Source organism: Myotis lucifugus, unplaced genomic scaffold (genome assembly GCF_000147115.1).
Source record: "Myotis lucifugus unplaced genomic scaffold, Myoluc2.0 scaffold_43, whole genome shotgun sequence".
Lineage (NCBI taxonomy): Eukaryota > Metazoa > Chordata > Mammalia > Chiroptera > Vespertilionidae > Myotis > Myotis lucifugus.
This window is the reverse complement of record NW_005871091.1, coordinates 40462-59595: the sequence shown is the minus strand read 5'-3', so window position 1 is coordinate 59595 and position 19134 is coordinate 40462. Positions and strand designations below refer to the sequence as shown.

At 42.6% G+C, this 19134-nt stretch overlaps 2 protein-coding genes across 2 annotated transcripts in view; both read right to left on the bottom strand.

Annotated features, from left to right (window-relative positions):
* LOC102436447 (olfactory receptor 5C1-like) overlaps positions 1-752 on the bottom strand; it is a 5255-nt gene extending 4503 nt beyond the window's left edge. Inside the window, exon 1 of the mRNA XM_006088090.3 lies at positions 6-752. Within this exon, the coding sequence (XP_006088152.2) occupies positions 6-696 (691 nt within the window). The 5' untranslated portion in view covers positions 697-752. The remainder of the gene's footprint in view (positions 1-5) is intronic.
* Positions 753-10864: 10112 nt separating this feature from the next.
* On the bottom strand, positions 10865-11806 carry LOC102436141 (olfactory receptor 1G1-like). Its single transcript, XM_006088089.1, has one exon. It carries the CDS (start codon positions 11804-11806, stop codon positions 10865-10867), a length of 942 nt encoding a protein of 313 aa, XP_006088151.1.
* Between the last annotated feature and the right edge of the window lie 7328 nt (positions 11807-19134).

Sequence of the window (19134 nt, the reverse complement as noted above, 5' to 3'; positions counted from 1 at the left end):
CATGCGGATCACGGCCCCGGCGATGCAACCGTAAGACACGACGATGGCCAGCACCGTGGCCGTCTGGATGCAGCCACAGACGGCGAAGAGGAGGAGTTCATTGAGGCTGGTGTCATCGCAGGAGATGGCCAGCAGCGGAGGGATGTCGCAGAAGAAGCTGTTGACCTCCCGGGAGCGGCAGAAGCTCAGGCGGAAGGTGAAGGTCGTGTGGACCAAGGCGCTCACTGCGCCCCCCAGGCCCGAGGCTCCCAACAGGGTCAGGCACAGACGCCGTGACATGGCCATGGTGTAGAGAAGAGGGTTTCCGATGGCCACGTAGCGGTCATAGGCCATGGCCGCCAACAGGCAGCACTCGGCATCAGCCAGCCCCGCAAACAAAAACATCTGGAGGGCACAGGCCGTGTAAGGGATGGTGGCGCGGGGCACCAGCAGGTCCACGAGCATCTTGGGGCCGATGGCGGAGGAATAGCAGGCATCCAGCAGGGAGAGGTTGGCCAGGAAGAAGTACATAGGCGTGTGCAGCCGGGCATCCACGCGGATCAGCAGCACCATGCCCACATTCCCCAGCAGGCTCATCAGGTAGACAGGCAGGAAGACCAGGAAGAGGGCCAGGCGCAGGTCCCAGCGACCTGTGATGCCCAGGAGGATGAATTCAGCAGGGACCACCCTGGCCCCGGTGACATTCTCTGGAGTCATCCTGCTGGACAGAGACGGGAGGGGGGCACAGCAAGAGGGAAAGGAGAGAAAGGTCATGACCATCTTGGAGGAGAAAGCACTTTGTTGGGGAGTCAGCTACAGGTGCGTTTCAGTCTTCATTGTGCAACAGAATTGCTGTGTGACCTTCCACAAGCCGTATCACCTCTTAAAACTTTAGTTTCTAACGCCGAGACATCACACTATTTGACCTTCATAAGCGCAGGAGCCCTGTCTGTCTACTTTACTTTTAAAGCATTCCAAAGTGAATTAGTTCTGAGGACATTGCCTGGCACGTAGTAGGTGTTCAATACGTATTTGTTAAATGAAGGAAGTGTTTGTGTCCCTCACCTCATCGAGCATTTCAGGCCAAGCCTAATTCTTTCCTCTATACTTAGGAACCCAGAATTTTAGGGGTCTTCCCCTCTCCTTGGTGGGGGGGGGTCCCCTAGTGGAGTTCAGACAACCTCTAGGGGAAGAGAGAACTTTGGGGTTCCAGCTCCACCCAACTACATGTTCTCCAGGAGTGATGCCAGCTGACTGGCTGGAATTCTGCATCCAGAAGTCAGTTGGTGGCAAACCCCTGTGTGTTTCTGTCTGTCCACATGGAAAACAAACACTACTCACCTTCACAAAGTGATGAGTGGAGCTGTTTGAGCACCTCTCCATTTCTCCATCTGTAAAACGGGAACAGTTAGACTTCAGGGCTTTTAAGTTGCTATGGAAAATTTGAGCTCAAGGACCCCCAAATTTCAGTTAAGTAGCTGTTACGAAGTGTGTGTGTTTGTGTCTGTGTGTGTGTATGTGTGTGTGTGTGTGTGTGTATGCGCGCACACAAAACATATAGAGTTAATTCTCCATTAATTTATCTGTTTCCTTATTGCCCAGGAGGAGTGAGTCTGTCAATCCAGGGTATCTTTCCTTGAAAGTAAGAAACCTGAGTTCCAAAGAAGGAAGGAGACTTGTCCCAAGATATACGGCGATGAAAGGGTAGAATCAGGGCTTGAGCTCAGATCTGGCTCCAAATCGAACTCTTTTTGTCTCTAAGCAAAATCCCTATTTTAGGTCTCTTAATAGAGACCAAGTCTGTTGTTGCCACTGTCTTGCCTCAGTCCTCTCATCTTTAGATTGAGAAAAACACACCAGGTCAGTGGTTCCCAGTCTACTCTGTGGACTCCTGTTGTTAGAATTACCTGTGGAGCTTTATAAAAAGAAAGTGCACAGTGTCCAGAAGTTCTTATTCAGCTGGTCTACAGCAGGGCTCAGAAATCTGTACTTGAAAAAAAATCTTCCAGGAGAATCTTTTTTTTAAAAAAAACCCCACACATTTTTTTATTGTTGATAGTATTACAGATATCTCCCATTCCTCCCCCCTCCCCGCCCCCCGTGATTCTGATATGCATTTTGACTTGAGACCCCGAGCAGCAGAGCTTCTCAATCTTCTATGTGCATAGGAATCACCTGGGACTCTTGTTAAATGCAGATTCTGTCTCAGAAGGACTGGGGAGGGGCCCGAGTTTCTGCATTTCTCGCAAACTCCCAGGTGATGCTGCTGCTGTTGGTTTGAGCACCACAGATTGAGTAGCAACGCTTTAGGTTATATTGGACAGCGTTTCCAGCTCTGACACTTTAGGTTTCTAGCTTTCTAGGGGGTTCTCTAAGCCTCTCAGCCCTTCTCTCTGCTGCAATCTGGGTTGGAGCGATCCTTTCTCTCCAGGCTCCACTCTACTCATGAGCACATTTAAGTCTGGGGAGGCTGACCTGGTATTTCTCAATCTGCGGCTTGCCCATTTCCTGTCAAGTTGGAGTTCTTAGCTCATGCTTCCCCGGCACACAGACATTTGCTATGTCTTGGTCCAGACACCAGCTGCTGTCCCCATGACGGTGTGTGGTTATTGGGTTGGTAGGACATACCTAGAAGACAGAGGTGGGTGGGGACTTCTTCTGGCAGAGCAGCTCCAGGCCAGCTTTAGGGTGAGGACGGCAAGGGGAGATAACAGGGACATGTCTCATCCCAGAGGTAGGAACAGGGGGGTCTTATACTCTCCTTGGTCCCTGAGGAAATGGCCTCTTACTGTTTTCCTCCCGACTCCTCCTCCCCTCTCCTCTGCTCTTGGGATGCCGTGGAGACTCTCTACCCACATCCTCTGGGGACAGCTAGTGGCAGGGGAATGCCGGGGGTGACTCACCCTCTGGTGCTTGGAGAGGCTGGGAAGTTTGGCGGAGTGGGTCCCCAGGCTCTGCGCGGGGAAGACAGTCATGCTACTTGATGAGAGGAGCCCCTTTGGCTCACTTTCTCCACCCATTCTTTGGGAATCAATACGTTCATTATACATTATGATCTACACAAACACAAAGTCTGCTGGTGGTTCTCCTAATCCTTTACATAGTTCCTCTCGCCTGAAAGGTCCAGCCTCTTCCTTGTCTGGAAAACCCTCGATATTTGTTGCAGAACCAGCTCAAAGGTCACCTTCAGCTTGAAGCCTTCCTGCCTCTACAGCAGAGCCACTCTTTCCCTCTGCGCATCTTGGAGATGCATATACATATAGAGCATGAATCCAACACAGACCAGGAGACACGGTTGTTGGAATATGTCCCATCCACCCACCTCTGCCATGGCGCAGCCTCCCACCACCTGGCTGGAAACAGGAATGAAGTGTAACAGTGACGCTGCAGGAGACTGGAAGAAACCTGAGGCCAGGGCCAGGCATGAGGTTAGCACTCAGGAAATTAAATCAGAACCCCTGGGGGTGGCATCAGGCAGAGGTAATTTTTAAAAGCTCCCAGGATTGAGAACCCCTTAGGATGTCCATCTAGGATTGAGAACAACTCCCCAAAAGATGGGAATTGAGCCTGAGGTTAGGGCTGTGTGGCTTAGCCTCTAGTCCAGTGGTTCTCAACCTTCTGGCCCTTTAAATACAGTTCCTCATGTTGTGACCCAATCATAAAATTATTTTCGTTGCTACTTCATAACTGTAATGTTGCTACTGTTATGAATCGTAATGTAAATATCTGATATGCAGGATGGTCTTAGGCGACCCCTGTGAAAGGGTCGTTTGACCGCCAAAGGGGTCGCAACCCACAGGTTGAGAACCGCTGCTCTGTCAGTGATGGCGAACCTTTTGAGCTCGGCATGTCAGCATTTTGAAAAACCCTAACTTAACTCTGGTGCCGTGTCACATATAGAAATTTTTTGATATTTGCAACCATAGTAAAACAAAGACTTATATTTTTGATATTTATTTTATATATTTAAATGCAATTTAACAAAAAAAATCAACCAAAAAAATGAGTTCGTGTGTCACCTCTGACACACGTGTCATAGGTTTGCCATCACTGGAGTAGATGGTTATGGAGTGGGAAGTTGCAACCTGAAATCCCCTCATTTCTATTTGTATCTTATAGCCAACCTGTCATTCATGTTAGCAGAGTGTTCATTAGTTGACATAACAAATGTTTATTGCACTCTACCATGTTCTGGGCTTAAATTTAAGATCTTAATGATGAATTAAATAGCCATGGTCTCTTTTCTCCCGATGGTTTTTATAGGGAGAAAGAGGCAGAATTAACTAAATAAAAACACAGGGAAGCCCTAGCTGGTGTGGCTTAGTGGCTAGATCGTTGGCCTATGGACTGAAGGGTCCCAGGTTTGATTCAGGTCAAGGGCACATGCCTGGGTTGTGGGCTTGGTCCCCAGTGGGGGCATGCAGGAGGCAGCCGATCAATGATTCTCTCTCATCATTGATGTTTCTATATCTCTCTTCCTCTCCCTTCCTCTCTGAAATCAATAAATATATTAAAAAAAATACTACCATCTGAGCCATGGGTGGCTATGCTCAGATTTGGGATGGGTTCATGTGGCTCACCCTGAGTTATGGACATTTGAGCACCTGGGTACCCATATGTTCAAAAAAGAAAAAAACATCACTCCCAACAAAGCCAACCCAATTGTCCAGGGATATGAGTTGGATATTATCAGAACTCTGTAGCCATTCTCTCACATTAAAGGACTGTGACAGGTCTGGCACTGACTGGTTGTGTTGTCCAGGTATATATTGGGGAGCTGCAAAGGTGACCAACCTTTGGCTATGGCTTCCACCCAAGTGGTTGGGTTGCTGTACCCTGGTTTCCCCCTGGATACAGGGGAGAAGCCACTCACTCCCTGGTAACAGATTGCCAACCTCCCTCCCCTTAAGGTCAGATGGACACATTCTGTTTTCCACTTAGAATCATCTGGCTGCCGGCTTTGTTCTCTCTATGGGCCTGGGGCAGCCGTGGGCAAACTACTGCCCGCACCGGATCCGGCCGTTTGAAATGAATAAAACTAAAAAAAAAAAAAAAAAAAAAGACCGTACCCTTTTATGTAATGATGTTTACTTTGAATTTATATTAGTTCACACAAACACTCCATCCATGCTTTTGTTCCGGCCCTCCGGTCCAGTTTAAGAACCCATTGTGGCCAAAAAGTTTGCCCACCCCTGGCCTGGGGGCATGATAGCACAGGTAGAAGCCCTTACTAAAACCCCCACCAAACCTTATCGGATAGCCAGCAAAGCCTGTCTCCACAGGTGTCTCAAATGAGAGAGGCGTCCTCCAAATAGGAGGCATCTCTGCCAGGATCCCAGCAGGGTGTTGTGAGTTCAGACCTGATGAGTCTGCGAATGCATCTTCTTTAGCAGATCACATGGGGACACAGGTGAAAACCCTGAGTAATCCGACCCCCAGCCTGGGGGACTTCATAAATCAGTGATCAGAGTCAGTGGTTCTCAACCTTGGCTGCACATTAGAATCACCTGGGAATCTTTTTTTAAAATCCTGATTTCTGGGCCCCATCCTCCGGAAATTCTGTTTCTTTGTTATGGGGCGAGGTCACAACATTAGTAACAAAGAAACAGAATTTCCGGAGGATGAGGCCCAGAAATCAGGATTTAAAAAGATTCCCCGGTGATTCTAATGTGCAGCCGAGGTTGAGAAGCATTGGGATCATGATCATTGGGCGCTCGGTGGTAGAAAAAGGTAACTAGATTTGAGAAGGAATATCATCATCTGTGATTTCACTTGCATGTGCCTCAATATTACTGTTACCACTGCCCTCCAGGTCTGAAGATCGCCCATCGAGCCCCGTCATTCCTATGTGCATCCCTTGGCGGACGGTCAGGGCAACACCGTGAGAAACTGGGCGGGGGGGGCCATCGAGATCTAGAAGAATGTAAAGAGCGCAGCAGTACTCCAGCGTTCACCCCAGAGCATGCGGGCGTGAAGAAGAAAATTCTTCATCTCTCTAAGTCTTTGGACTCATTTTACATCTCTACTCTCACCCATAGGAGATAAAATTTCAAGGACTCAGCCCGGAGAGAGCAGCGTGGTGTGGAGACCACCTGGAAGATGCACATGACGGGCCCTTCAGAACCTCTGTGCAAACGTGAAGGCTCTGGCGGCGCAGGAGCCGGACTCGAGGTAAGTGCCTCGCTTGTTACACTCGCCACCACCCTGACGCGTGTGCCTGTCCACCTCCCCTGAACTCCGCGTTCCAGAATCAGTTTGTGAACCAACAGGTGGGTTTTCTGTTCCTCTCCTCTGTGGCAGCTTTATGCAGGTGGACGGTTTTGTGTGGGGGTGTCTTTCCCCCTTAAAAAAATTATATATATATATATTTGCATTGATTTCCGAGAGGAATGGCCCCCGCAGTGGGAACCTCCGGGAGAACTTCCCGTCCAAGGCCAGGGGCGGGTGCGGAGCCCCCCATTGCCCAGAGAGGAAGGGAGAGGGAGACAGAAACATCAGTGATGAGAGAGAACCATGGGCCGGCTGCCTCCTGCACGCCCCACACTGGGGGTCCTGTGCCAGGACCAGGAGTTGAACCGTGACCTCCTGGTTCATAGGTCGATGCTCAACCATTGAGCCTGCGTGGTCGAGCTCCCTTTACCTTTTTTTTTTTTTTTTAAATTCCCACCCCAAGATATGTTTTTATTGATTTGAGAGAGAGAGAGAGAGAGAGAGAGAGAGAGAGAGAGGACATAGATTGGTTGCCTCCCGTACGCACCCCCACCGGGGATGGAACCTGAACCTTTTGGTGTACAGGACAGTGCTCCAACCAACTGAGCCATCCGAGCTCCCTTTACCTTTCACGAGCCTTTCCACCAATATATCTGTCCTATAACTAGTTATGTTTTGGCTTTTGTTTAATGTAGGACCTGAACTGATACTATAGCCAACAGAAAATTTCAATGGTTGTGTGCTTTTTGGGTTGTTTCTTTGGTTATTGTTATGTTGTATTCTTTGATTATTACAAATAATGCTTCTGTGAGCATGCATGTACAAGCTTTTGTGTGGACCTATGTTTCTTGTTTATATACCTAGGAATGGAACTGTTGGATCATATGGTGACTCTATGTTTAACTTTTTGGGAAACTGCCAAAGTGTTTTCCAAAGTGGCTGTTTTATTTTACAATCTCACCAACATAGCAAGGGTTCACCTTTCTCTCATTTCTTGCGAATATTTTGATATTGTTCTCTGTTTTGTTATAACCATCCTAGTGAAACTGAAGTGGTATCTCATTGTGGTTTTGATATGCATGTTCCTAATATCTAAGGATGTTGAGTATTTTTCATGTGCTAAATGGCCATTTGTATTTTTTATTTGGAGAAATGTCTATTCAAATCCTTTGTCCATATTTATTTTAATGTTATAAAATAAGAACCATTTAATCCATGATATCTATTTAATAGATTTATGCTTGACATCCATTTCCTAGGCACTGGCAAATGTCATATAGATGTCTTTTGTCCATTTAAAAATTACATTATTTGTTTTCTTTTTATTGAGTTGTAAAAGTTCTTTATATATTAATACAAATGTCTTATCAGATATATGATTTGCATATATTTTCTACCTTGCATTGGGTTGATATTCATTCTTTCGATGATATCTTTGAAGCATAGGCCCTATTGATTTTGATGACGTCCCATTTATCCACTTTTTCTATTAATGCCTGTGCTTTTGGTGTCATAGCTAAGAAGCCATTGTGTAATATGGGTCACAAAAACTTACTCCCATGCTTTCTTCTAAGAGTTGGGTAGTTTTAGTTCTTACATGAAGTCTATGATCCATTTTGAGTTAATTTTTGTATGTGGTGTGAGGTAAAGATCCAACTTCATTCTTTTGCCTTTGGATAACCAGTTGTCCCAGCACCATTTGTTGACAACACTGCTCTTTGTCCCTGGCAGCCTTGTTGAAAATAAATTGACCATAAATATGAAGGTTTATTTGTAGACTCTTCATTCTATGTCTTTGATCTATACGTCTAGCCTTTTGCCAGTATAGCATTGTCTTAATTATTACAATTTTGCAGTAAGTTTTGAAATCAGAAAGTGCGAGTCTTCTAATTTTGCTGTTTATTTTTAAGAATGTTTTGGCTATTCTGGGTGTCTTGCATTCACATAGAATTGTAGGATCATTCTGTCATTTTCTTTTTTTTTATTGCTTAAAGTATTACAAAGGCATTGTTTATTAGTTCTAATAGGTTTTTTTTGGTGTTTATTAGGAATCTTTAAATATATAACACCTGACATCTGCAAATAGAGATCATTTTACTTTTTTCTTTACAATTTGGATGCCTTTTATTTCTTTTTCTTACTTAACTGCTCTGGCTGGAACCTCTAGTACAATGTTGAATAGAAGTGGTAAGAGTGGACATCTTTTCTTATTATCTTTTTAAATAACTGAGTTCTTTTTAAATGTAGTATTATATTTTATTTTTAAAATTAAAATTGTTTTTTTCACTCCACTTCCCTCCCCTTTGGCAACTATCAGTTTGTTGTTTATATCTATGGGTCTGTTTTTGTTTTGTTTATTCATTTTTTTTTAGATTCCATATACTGTATAAGAGAAATCATACAGTATTTATTTTTCTCTGACTTGTTTCTCTTAGCATAATACCCTCAATGTCCATCCATGTTATTGCAAATGGCAAGATTTCATTACTTTTTATTGCTAATGGAATATATATATTCCATTATATATATTCATACACACACACACACACACATACATACAGGAGTGGTCATCTTTATGTCATTCTTGATCTTATCAGGGAAGGAATAGGAAGTCTAGATAAAGGGATAGAGGAGCTCACAAGAAAAGCAGATCATATGATCATATCCAGGTGGTTAGAGTGGACTGGTGTGAGAAGGTACTTTTTTGCAGATGATGTGGGACTTAAACAGGGTGGGCCTGGAGTAGGGGAAGGTGCCATAGAGGGGAAAATAGCATTCAAACAAAAGGCTCTGAGGAGATATGTGTATGGTATATATGAGTGAATAAGAGTTCAGACGCAGTCAGCATCCCATTTTTAAATAATTATGTGACTTGAAATGGGGAGGAAACTTGCAAAAAATGAGAGATGTGAGGGAGAGAATCACTTTAATATTTGATATTATTCTAAAAGTCACATATTCAGTAAAAAAGAAACACATTGCATACTAAAAACCCCTGAATTTTATACTTTAAAAGGACGAATAAAAAAACGACAACAAAAGGGTGAATTTTATGGTATAAGAATTATATCTCAATAAAACAATAAAAATAACACATCACACTGAAAGGAAAAAAAATTCATATAAACTCTGCCTAGAGAAGAATTTTCTAATGATAATCCTGCAGAAGAATCACGAGATTTTAAAAATTGGTTTAATCTATTTAAATTGAAAACTTATGTACATCAAAAAATCAAAAAGAAACTGAGGAATGAAAGGTGATTGGACAAAGTTTGCACCATATGTAAGAAAGTGTAATTTTAATACAGAGAAGACTTAGACAAGTCTTTAAGGTAATCAAATGACATGAAGAAATAATTAACAGAAGAATAAAATTTATTTACAGACAACAATTAGTAAGTAAAAAAAATAAACAAAAAAGAGGTACCTTTTTTGGCTTGTTATATTTGCAGCAATTAAGTCAACAATTAAAACAGAAAGTACTGGTAGGATGCAGAGAAAGAAGGACTCTCACAGAATGTCAACTGGAATGTAAATCATTAACAGTTAATAAACTCTTGGCAACATGAGCCAGAAAAATGTTCCACCCAGCAACTTCACGTCTGAAAATTTATTGTAAGCACCCGGGGAAGTCTATATGGATGGTTTATTTACAATGATTTCCATTGTGTTATTACTTATAATAGTAAGAATAATTAGAAAAAGTTAATAACTCAAAATGGAAGATTACATATCAATATGGCACTTGCTTCTGCTATAATATTAATTATGAAATGTTTATTAAGATTAAATAATAATAGTGTGGAAACATTCATCTTATAAGATCATGTGAAAAAATCAGCATCTTCACAGTATCAGATAAACATATAGAGCAAAGGCCATAAGAGTTTGTGTAAAGTATTTACAGTGTTTTTCTTTTAAAAGAAGGGATTTACATTTTTTTCTTTATAATTTAAACATTCACTGAAATGACACAAATGATTTCTCAGTTGGAGAAAAACAAAAACAGAGTTTAAAAAGTAAAGAATAAAGGCTGGTCATAGCTAACAAATAAATGAAATCACCTGTCAGAAGCAGAGATCCAATCCCAGATATGTGACCGTAGATAAATTTCTTAATCTTTTTTGTGCCTGGCATCCTTTTCTAGAATCTTCTTGCCCTTTCAGGCCACACATAGCTTCTGTGTACTTGGTATCATATTCTCCACATTAAGACCAATGAGTGAGTTTCTTCCAAGGCAAGGTCAGAATTGGTCCCTGAAGCCCAGTGACTTGACTGAGGTCCTGACCTGCCTCGTCTTGACTTCATTTCTTGTGTCGGGGAAGAATTTGCAGTCCTACATGATGCTCCTATTGGGTTTCCTTCTAGAAGCCAAGGGTTTGCTGGCATTTTTGGCTTTCCCAACTCTGGATAGAATCTGCTTGGACACATATACCCACTCATCAAGTCACCCCGTAGGGACTGCTGGTCCCTCATTCTCTCCAGGCTGCAGCTCTGTCCTTGGCCTGTTGGCCCAATTGCAGTCCTGCAAAATCAGAATCTTCATTTCCTTGCATCTGCTTGTAAGACTCAGCATCCATCCTGTTTTGAATGCGAGTCTTTCAGATTTATAATGGTCAAGTCCAGCGAAGAAGGCCTGCTGAAAAGTCTGGGCTTCCTCTCTGGGGAAGGATTTTTATGGGGTGGAACATCTTCCCCAGCCCAAGAGTCTCCACAAAGCCCCCTTCATGTCCCTGTTCCTCAGGCTATAGATAAAGGGGTTCAGCATGGGAGTCACCGTTGTGTATAGCACAGACGCCACCTTTCCCGTGTCTGCTGAGTAGGAGGACGAGGGCTGGAAATACACTAGAAAGACTGTCCCATAGAAGAGAGTGACCACTGACAGGTGAGAGCCACAGGTAGAGAAGACTCTGTGTTTCCCTCCAGCAGAGGGGACCCTGAGGATAGTGTGGATGATGTGGGCATAAGAGACCAGGACACATGTGAGAGGGACCACACCCGAAAGGGCTGCTTCAGTGAACATCATGACCTGAAAGACATGGGTGTCTGAACAGGCCAGTTTGAGGAGTGGGAGAAGATCACAGAAGAAGTGGGGGATGGCATGGGAGGCGCAGAAAGAGAACTGAGACATCAGGAGAGTGAGTGAGAAGGCCAGGAGGTGGGAGCAGAGCCAGGATATAGCGACCAGCCCCAGGCAGCGCTGGGGACACATGATCGTGGTGTAGTGTAGGGGAAGACAGATGGCCACATAGCGGTCATATGCCATCACAGCCAGCAGGAAGTTGTCCAGCAGGGCCAATGCCATGAAGAAATACATCTGCATGAGGCACCCAGCGTAGGAGATGGTGTGGTGCTGGGTCTGGATGTTGATCAGCACCTTGGGGACAATGGAGCAGGAGAAGCAGGTGTCGATGAAGGACAGGTTGGCCAGGAAGAAGTACATGGGGGTGTGGAGGTGCTGGTCAGAAGCTATGGCCAGGATGATGAGCAGGTTCCCCGCCAGGGTGACCAGGTACATGCCCAGGAAGAGCCCGAACAGGAGGGGCTGCTGCTCTGGGTGTTCAGAGAAGCCCAGGAGCAGGAAGTCAGAGACACTGGTTTGGTTTCTAATCCCCATTTAAAGTAAAACATTTGGAGGAAAATCTTGCTTAAATATATCATTCAAAGTCTTTTCATCTGTTTTCTGCATTCTTTTCAGAGGTCACAGAGATGCACTGATGTCTCTTGGCAGCAGGCATGTAAACATGTACAGAGGTGAGGTCTATGGACAATGATAATGGGAGATCTTTTTGAGCGTGACCTTCACATTTTAGCTCTCTAGTACGTTGTCCTGTAGACCACCTGGATGAGGTCCAACTGGAGATTAGATGGGAAGAAACTTCCTAAGTTTTAGCCTTCCCCACCTTCCCCTTTTCTAATAGGCAAGCTATCAATTTGATAGGCTTGTGAAATCTGAAAAATAAGATATCTGGCCCAGCTGGTTTTGCTCAGTGGATAGAGCGTCGGCCTGCAGATCTAAGGGTCCTGGGTTCGATTACTGTCAGGGTGCATGCAGAAGGCAACCAATTGATGTGTTTCTCTCACATCGATATTTCTATCTTTCCCTATTGTTTCTACTCTCTTTAAAAAAAATCAATGGAAAATATCCTTGGGTGCAGATTAAAAAAAAAGATACCTTGGGGATATGTATTTACTAGAAAATTATTAAGCACAGGTTTCTTTCTCTGTGTCTCTGTCTCTCTCTGTCTCTGTTTCTCTCTCTCTTTCTGTCTCTCTGTCTCATGTGTAAGGTTAGAAAAGAAATAACTAATTACATAGATAAGTCATAGCTGAGACTCAGATATTCTGGGTATGATGGGAGTATCTTCCCTCTTTTTCTTTTGAAGACCCATGAAATGAGTAAATGTGGATAAAATTGCCTTATAAACTCAAAGGCATTTGCAAATGAAAGTTCCTGTCATCATCATCAGTTCTCCGGAGTGCTGACTTTGGTGTCCTGTAGAATAGATGGGAACCCTTTCTGGCTGTGTTAGCCTCAGCAACTTACACATCCTCTTATCCTGAGCCTCAGTTTCCTGGCCTGTAAATTATGTGCTTACTTTGTTCACTTATTGTAGATAATCACGGATGTGACATATTTAAAGCACTAGCATAGAGCAGGCTTTCAATAAATTGTGAAAACAGTCATTAATATTGCTAGGTAGATAAAATGGAACCTGGGCTTCCTGATGCGCTGGACGTTGTCAGAGAACAGCTCTAGATCCTCATTGCTTTTTATATGTTGGGTAAATTATTTACTTCCTCTGTACCTCATTTTCTTAATTTGTGAGATGTGGACATAAACCTACAGTAGAGGACTGATGAAAGCATCAAAATGCCAGAATCAATTAAAGGTTTATTTCAGACTCTGTGATAGAAAATCAAAATGGGAGATTTTATGCATTTGGGTGGTGTGGAAGGATGAACACACGGGCAGTGTCAGCCTATACTGATGTCATGCTCTTTGATGCGGTGATAAAACACACTCCCTCTGGGTCTGACAAACCCTCATTTGTCCACCAGCCCCCTTGTGTGCTGGAACATTGAACAAATTTGCTCAGTGTTTCTTTCTGCATCTGCTTGAAGGGTATAAGAACAATACCTAACTTGTAACATTGTGAGAATTAAATCAGATAAGGATCGTACAGAACTAGAACTAGTTTATATCAAATGCTGGTCTGATACTAGTTTTTTTCTGCCATTATTGTCTTTTCTTGATGGTGTTAATAAAAGGAGGGTGCTTTCTAGAGTGACCAAATAATCCTCTGTGTTTGCCTACGACAGCGGTTCTCAACCTGTGGGTCACGACCCCTTTGGCGGCCGAATGACCCTTTCACAGGGGTCACCTCAGACCAGCCTGCATATCAGATATTTACATTACGATTCATAACAGTAGCAACATTACAGTTATGGAGTAGCAACGAAAATAATTTTATGGTTGGGTCACAACATGAGGAACTGTATTTAAAGGGCCAGAAGGTTGAGAACCACTGGCCTAGGACTTTCTTGCTTTTAAAACTGGACATTTCTCAGCCCTGGGTAAACTGGACTCTTGGTCACCATCTGTGGGAGATTGGGCTTTGAAAACTGTTAAGTTTCATATATAGAATTGTAAGTGCCATTGTCACCAATATCATCATCATGACCCTTGTGTGGCAAAGGCTCTGACCTGGTGGGACCAAGATAAAGTATTCACTTTGACATGTGCAGACCCAGGTTTGAGTCCTAGCTGGGTTATCTTGATCAAATCGTTTAACTTCTCAGAATCTCAATTGTAAAATCAGCTTAAATAAATCTGCCTCAAATAATTCTGAGGCTCAAGTTAAAAACATGGAACAGGGCTTGCTGAACTATGGATTTTTGTGGAGATTGTTACTCTTCTTGGGTGGTGGCATAGAGTGACTCTGAAAGCCACTCGTGATCAAATGGGCTGAGGGTGAGTTGTCCATGCATAGCACAGGGGTCCTGAGCACTGTTGTACAGTTCTAATGCAGTGGCCAAAGAAAGTCCTTGGGGATGACTGATCAGCATTGACTTCAGGCTGGAATTTTAGGGAGTTCATGAATATTAAATCAAGACCCTCTTCATGGTGGTTCAGAGAGCCAGATTATGCCTGGCTGAGAGAGAGGAAGGGGCAGGAAAGGAGGGAGAAATCAGGTAGGAGATGTGTGTGTGTGTGTGTGTGTGTGTGTGTGTGTTATGTGTGTGATGTGTGTGTGTGTTATGTGTGTGATGTGTGTGTGTGTGTGTGTGTGTGTGTGTGTGTGTGTGTGAGAGAGAGAGAGAGAGAGAGAGAGAGAGACCAGTATCTCCCATATCTACTCTCCTCAGGTCTTACCTGGAAATTCTGATCATCCTCAGACCATCCTCAGATCCCATCACCATCACCAGGTGTTGGGTCTGCTCCTCTCTTTGGTTTTTCTTTCCTACTTGCCTACAAGACGCAGTTTTCTTTCTTCCCTGTCACAGCAGCACAGGACTGAAGACCCGGGCGGGAGAAACCGGTGCTCAGGCATAGGAGCCAGGAAGAGCTGTGGACTTTTCACAGGCAGTGTCTCTGGGGACCCAATCCCAGACCTCCTAGTTAGAGACAAGATGCGGCAAATGTCCAACTTTCAGCTGTCCCCTTTGGGCCCAGGATCCCTGAGTCCTAGCAGTGTGAGGTGCACCTTTGTTTCAGTGTGACCAGGCATGGGAATCCTGAAAGCACTGCTCTTGGTACCCCCTTCCTGGGCATGGGAGTGGGAGGGCTCCATCTCCCCCTACCCGAACCTGCTATGGAGTCTATGCTCTCCAAGTCAGATTCTAGTCCTCAGAAAGAAAACCTATGTATGGTATCAAATGGGTTATGAGATTTATCGGGATGATCATTTAGTATGTTATATAATGTCTAATCACTGGGTTGTACACCTAAAACTAATACAATATTGTATGTTAACTATAATTGGAAAATATTATTTAAAGTAAAAAAATAAAAAAAATTGAAAGAAAACCTATCATGGTATTTAGCTAATCATATACTTTACATAGTGTTCTTCTTGATATTTCCAGTCGAATGACTATGCTGCACACCTGAAACCAATACAAAAAGTATTGAAAGTAAATATTATTGAAAAAAGAAGAAAATCTGTTATTTACTGTCACATAAGTAGAAATAACTGAATTGAACAGATTTGGTATAGGGTGGTCCACACAATCATTGGCTTCAAATTCCTATAGTTCTGTATGTTGAAAAAGTGAACAAACTTGTTCCTTGGAATATGAGAGGGTAGAGATATGGCTCATCTATAAAAATATGCTGAGGTCATAAGGAATTCTCTGTAAAAATTTATTGGTGACTCTTATATGACAAAATTATTGCAAATGTGGTGGCCAAATGGCGATTCTTCTATTATTTCTTCTATGTTTATTAGGTATCCTATAAGAATGGACTTACCCTATTTCCCACATTTATTTATTTATTTATTTATTTATTTATTTATTCATTCATTCATTCATTCATTCATTCATATCATCATGGTCTCATGGATGCTTATTCTCTTGAGTTATAATCCATTACCACTATTTATTTTGTAGCTGTAGGTGTTTTTATTGGTTGCAAGGATTCTAAATGATCTCAGAGAAGCCAACTGGGAAATACTTATAACAGAAACAAAAGGAGTAAAAACTAGAAACTAAGAAACTGAAGGGAAGTTTACCCACAGGAGGTGGGTCAGGAGTGGGACACAAATAATGGGGGATGGGGCAATATAGCTGTTGATATACAGACAATAAATAAAAAATAAATTTCAACCTGTTTATGCATGTTAAAACCCATGAGTTTGAATTGATATCTCCAATTCTGGTTTGATACCATAGAGAGTTTTCCAGCCTCTCCTTTTCCATGTACAGAGCTCCTTTCCCTGAGAGTGAGAGTCACTATCTTTTCCTCAGTGTTTACTTATTTGCTGAATCTTTGGATACATGGTGAGTTGTTTCAGAATCTTGAACTCATACCACAGTTAATAACATACCACAGCTTAAAACTTTGTTTTGAGTTTTTTTTAAATTATTTATTTATTTATTTTTGGTAAACCCCACTTTCAGTGGTTTACATTTATTATTTTTTAAAAATTTTTAATTAAATCTTTATTGTTCAGATTACATTTGTTCCTCTTCCCCCCCCATAACTCCCCTCCTCCCAGTTCCCGCCCCACCCTCTGCCCTCATTCCCCACCCACTGTCCTCATTCATAGGTGCACGGTTTTTGTCCAGTCTCTTCCCGCATCTCCCACTCCCCTTTCCCCCCCAAGAATAGTCAGTCCCTTCCCTTTCTATGTCCCTGATTCTATTATAATCACCAGTTCATTCTGTACATCAGATTATTTATTCACTTGATTCTTAGATTCACTTGTTGTTAGATGCATGTTTGTTGTTCATAATTTGTATCTTTATCTTTTTCTTCTTCTTCCTCTTCTTAAAGGATACCTTTCAGCATTTCGTATAATACTGGTTTAGTGGTGATGAACTCCTTTAGCTTTTCCTTATCTGTGAAGCTCTTTATCTGACCTTCAATTCTGAATGATAGCTTTGCTGGATAAAGTAATCTTGGTTGTAGGTTCTTGGCATTCATCACTTTGAATATTTCTTGCCATTCCCTTCTGGCCTGCACAGTTTCTGTTGAGAAATCAGCTGACAGTCGTATGGGTACTCCCTTGTAGGTAATTGACTTTCTTTCTCTTGCTGCTTTTAAGAGTCTCTCTTTGTCTTTTGCTCTTGGCATTTTAATTATTATGTGTCTTGGTGTGGTCCTCTTTGGATTCCTTTTGTTTGGGGTTCTCTGTGCTTCTTGGACCTGTAAGTCCATTTCTTTCACCAGGTGGGGGAAGTTTTCTGTCATTATTTCTTCAAATAGGTTTTCAATATCTTGCTGTCTCTCATCTTCTGGCACCCCTATAATTCTGATATTAGTGCGCTTGAAGCTGTCCCAGAGGCTCCTTACACTATCTTCGTATTTTTGGATTCTTTTTTCATTTTGCTTTTCCGGTTGGGTGTTTTTTGCTTCTTCACATTTCAAATCTTTGACTTGATTATTGCACTCCTCTTGTCTGCTGTTGGGTGTCTGTATAATATTCTTTATTTCAGTCAATGAATGCTTAATTTCTAGTTGGTTCTTTATCACAACATCGAGGGTCTCATTAGTTTTCTTGAGGCTCTCATCAAGTTTATCGGCAGCTTCTAGCACATTATTGAAAGCCCTCAAAATTGCGTTTTTTAGCTCTATATCCTCCATTTCTGTCATGTTTTTTTTGTCTCTGCATTTTTTATGCTTTCTTGGTGCACCCCCTAGTGGTCTTTGTGCGCAGTCTTGTTCTAGTTAAGCCTTGATTGTTGTAGTTAATACTAGAGGGATTTGACCACCAGGCCGACTGGCTGTGAGAATCAGCTGTGTCTGCCATGGGAAAACTTCTGTCCTCTGGAGAGGTGCTAATCTAGCCTTTGCCTGAGGCTGTCCGGCAAATGGCTCTGCGCAGGGCTTGGGCGGGATGGGTCGCAGGGGATCAACAGGGCGGGTGGAGGGAGCAGTTATGGCTGCTCTCAGTCTCATTCCCAGAGGCTCTGCTTCTCAGAACCCCAGCAACCGCTGCAAACCTCGGAGAGAAAGCTGCCCTCACGTTCCAACCGATGCCAGACAATCCCGCTTCTCCCGTTTGAGTCTGAGTCCCTAGAGACTCACCCAGATCTGGAGCTCAGAGTCTGAGACTCCTCTGATTGAAAACGACAACGCGCCTCAGCCACCAGCGCTTTCGCGCGCACCTCCGCACCTTTGTATTTCCACACTGCGCCTCTTCTGAGCCTCGGTATGCTGTTCTCTCTCCTTCTAGTTGAAGAATCTCTCCTCAGCCAGCTTTCCTGTGGTTCTGGGTGATGTCCGTTCCGCTTTTAGTTGTATTTTTGAAGTGGTTGTTTGCGGCAGCAATCTCCGGTGTTTACCTATGCCGCCATCTTGGTTCCCTCCGAGTTTGTTTTTTTTTTAAATTGTGAAAGTATATAGACAAAATTCTGGATTCCAGAACTACTTAGGTTATTTATTTTATTTTCCCTTTTAGTGTAATTATGGTGTTAATTTGAATTTTGTTATGTTCATTTGATTTGTTTTAGTCTATTTTGCTTTACTAGCCACCTTTTCTATTCATGTTTTACTTGCAAAAGGCAACATAGTCAAAACTACACAAATAATTCTACCCATCTCCCCATCGCTTCTGCCCCAACTCCTGTAGATAAAAAATCCTATTAGTTTCTGATTTATTCTTCCTGTGCTTCTTTTTGCTCAATGGGTAGACAGTTGGATATTTTATTTCCCTTCATTTTTACATGAGAAGTAGCACGCTATAAATGCTCTTTTACACATTGCTTTTTTTTTTATTTAGCAATATATCTTACTATTTCTTTGTATTAATTCATAGATACCCTTGTTCTTATTTTTTTCACAGTTGCAAAATACTCAATTGATATTCTATAGAGACTCTTTAGTGGTCATAAAATGAGATCTTGCTGATGAGTGTCCTAAATGGTTCAAAGGGGTAGAATGGTAAATTTTATGTTTTGTATATCAAACTACAATTAAAAATTAAAGAGAGTGTAAAAAGTGATCTCTTAAGAGCACAGGGGAGAATCATAAAAAAATAATAATAATGTATGATTAAGTTAATACAGACAGTCCTTGGGTTACGTCGGAATTGACATATGTCGTTTCATGGTTACGTCGCCATCTCCCATTTATTTATATAAAAAAAAGTTCTGTCATTTCGACGTATGTACATATGTGTTTTATGTTTATTATTATTATTTTTTACTTCTTATTTATTTATTAAAATGTATTATGATTACACTAGAGGCCCGGTGCACGAAAATTGTGTGGGGAGG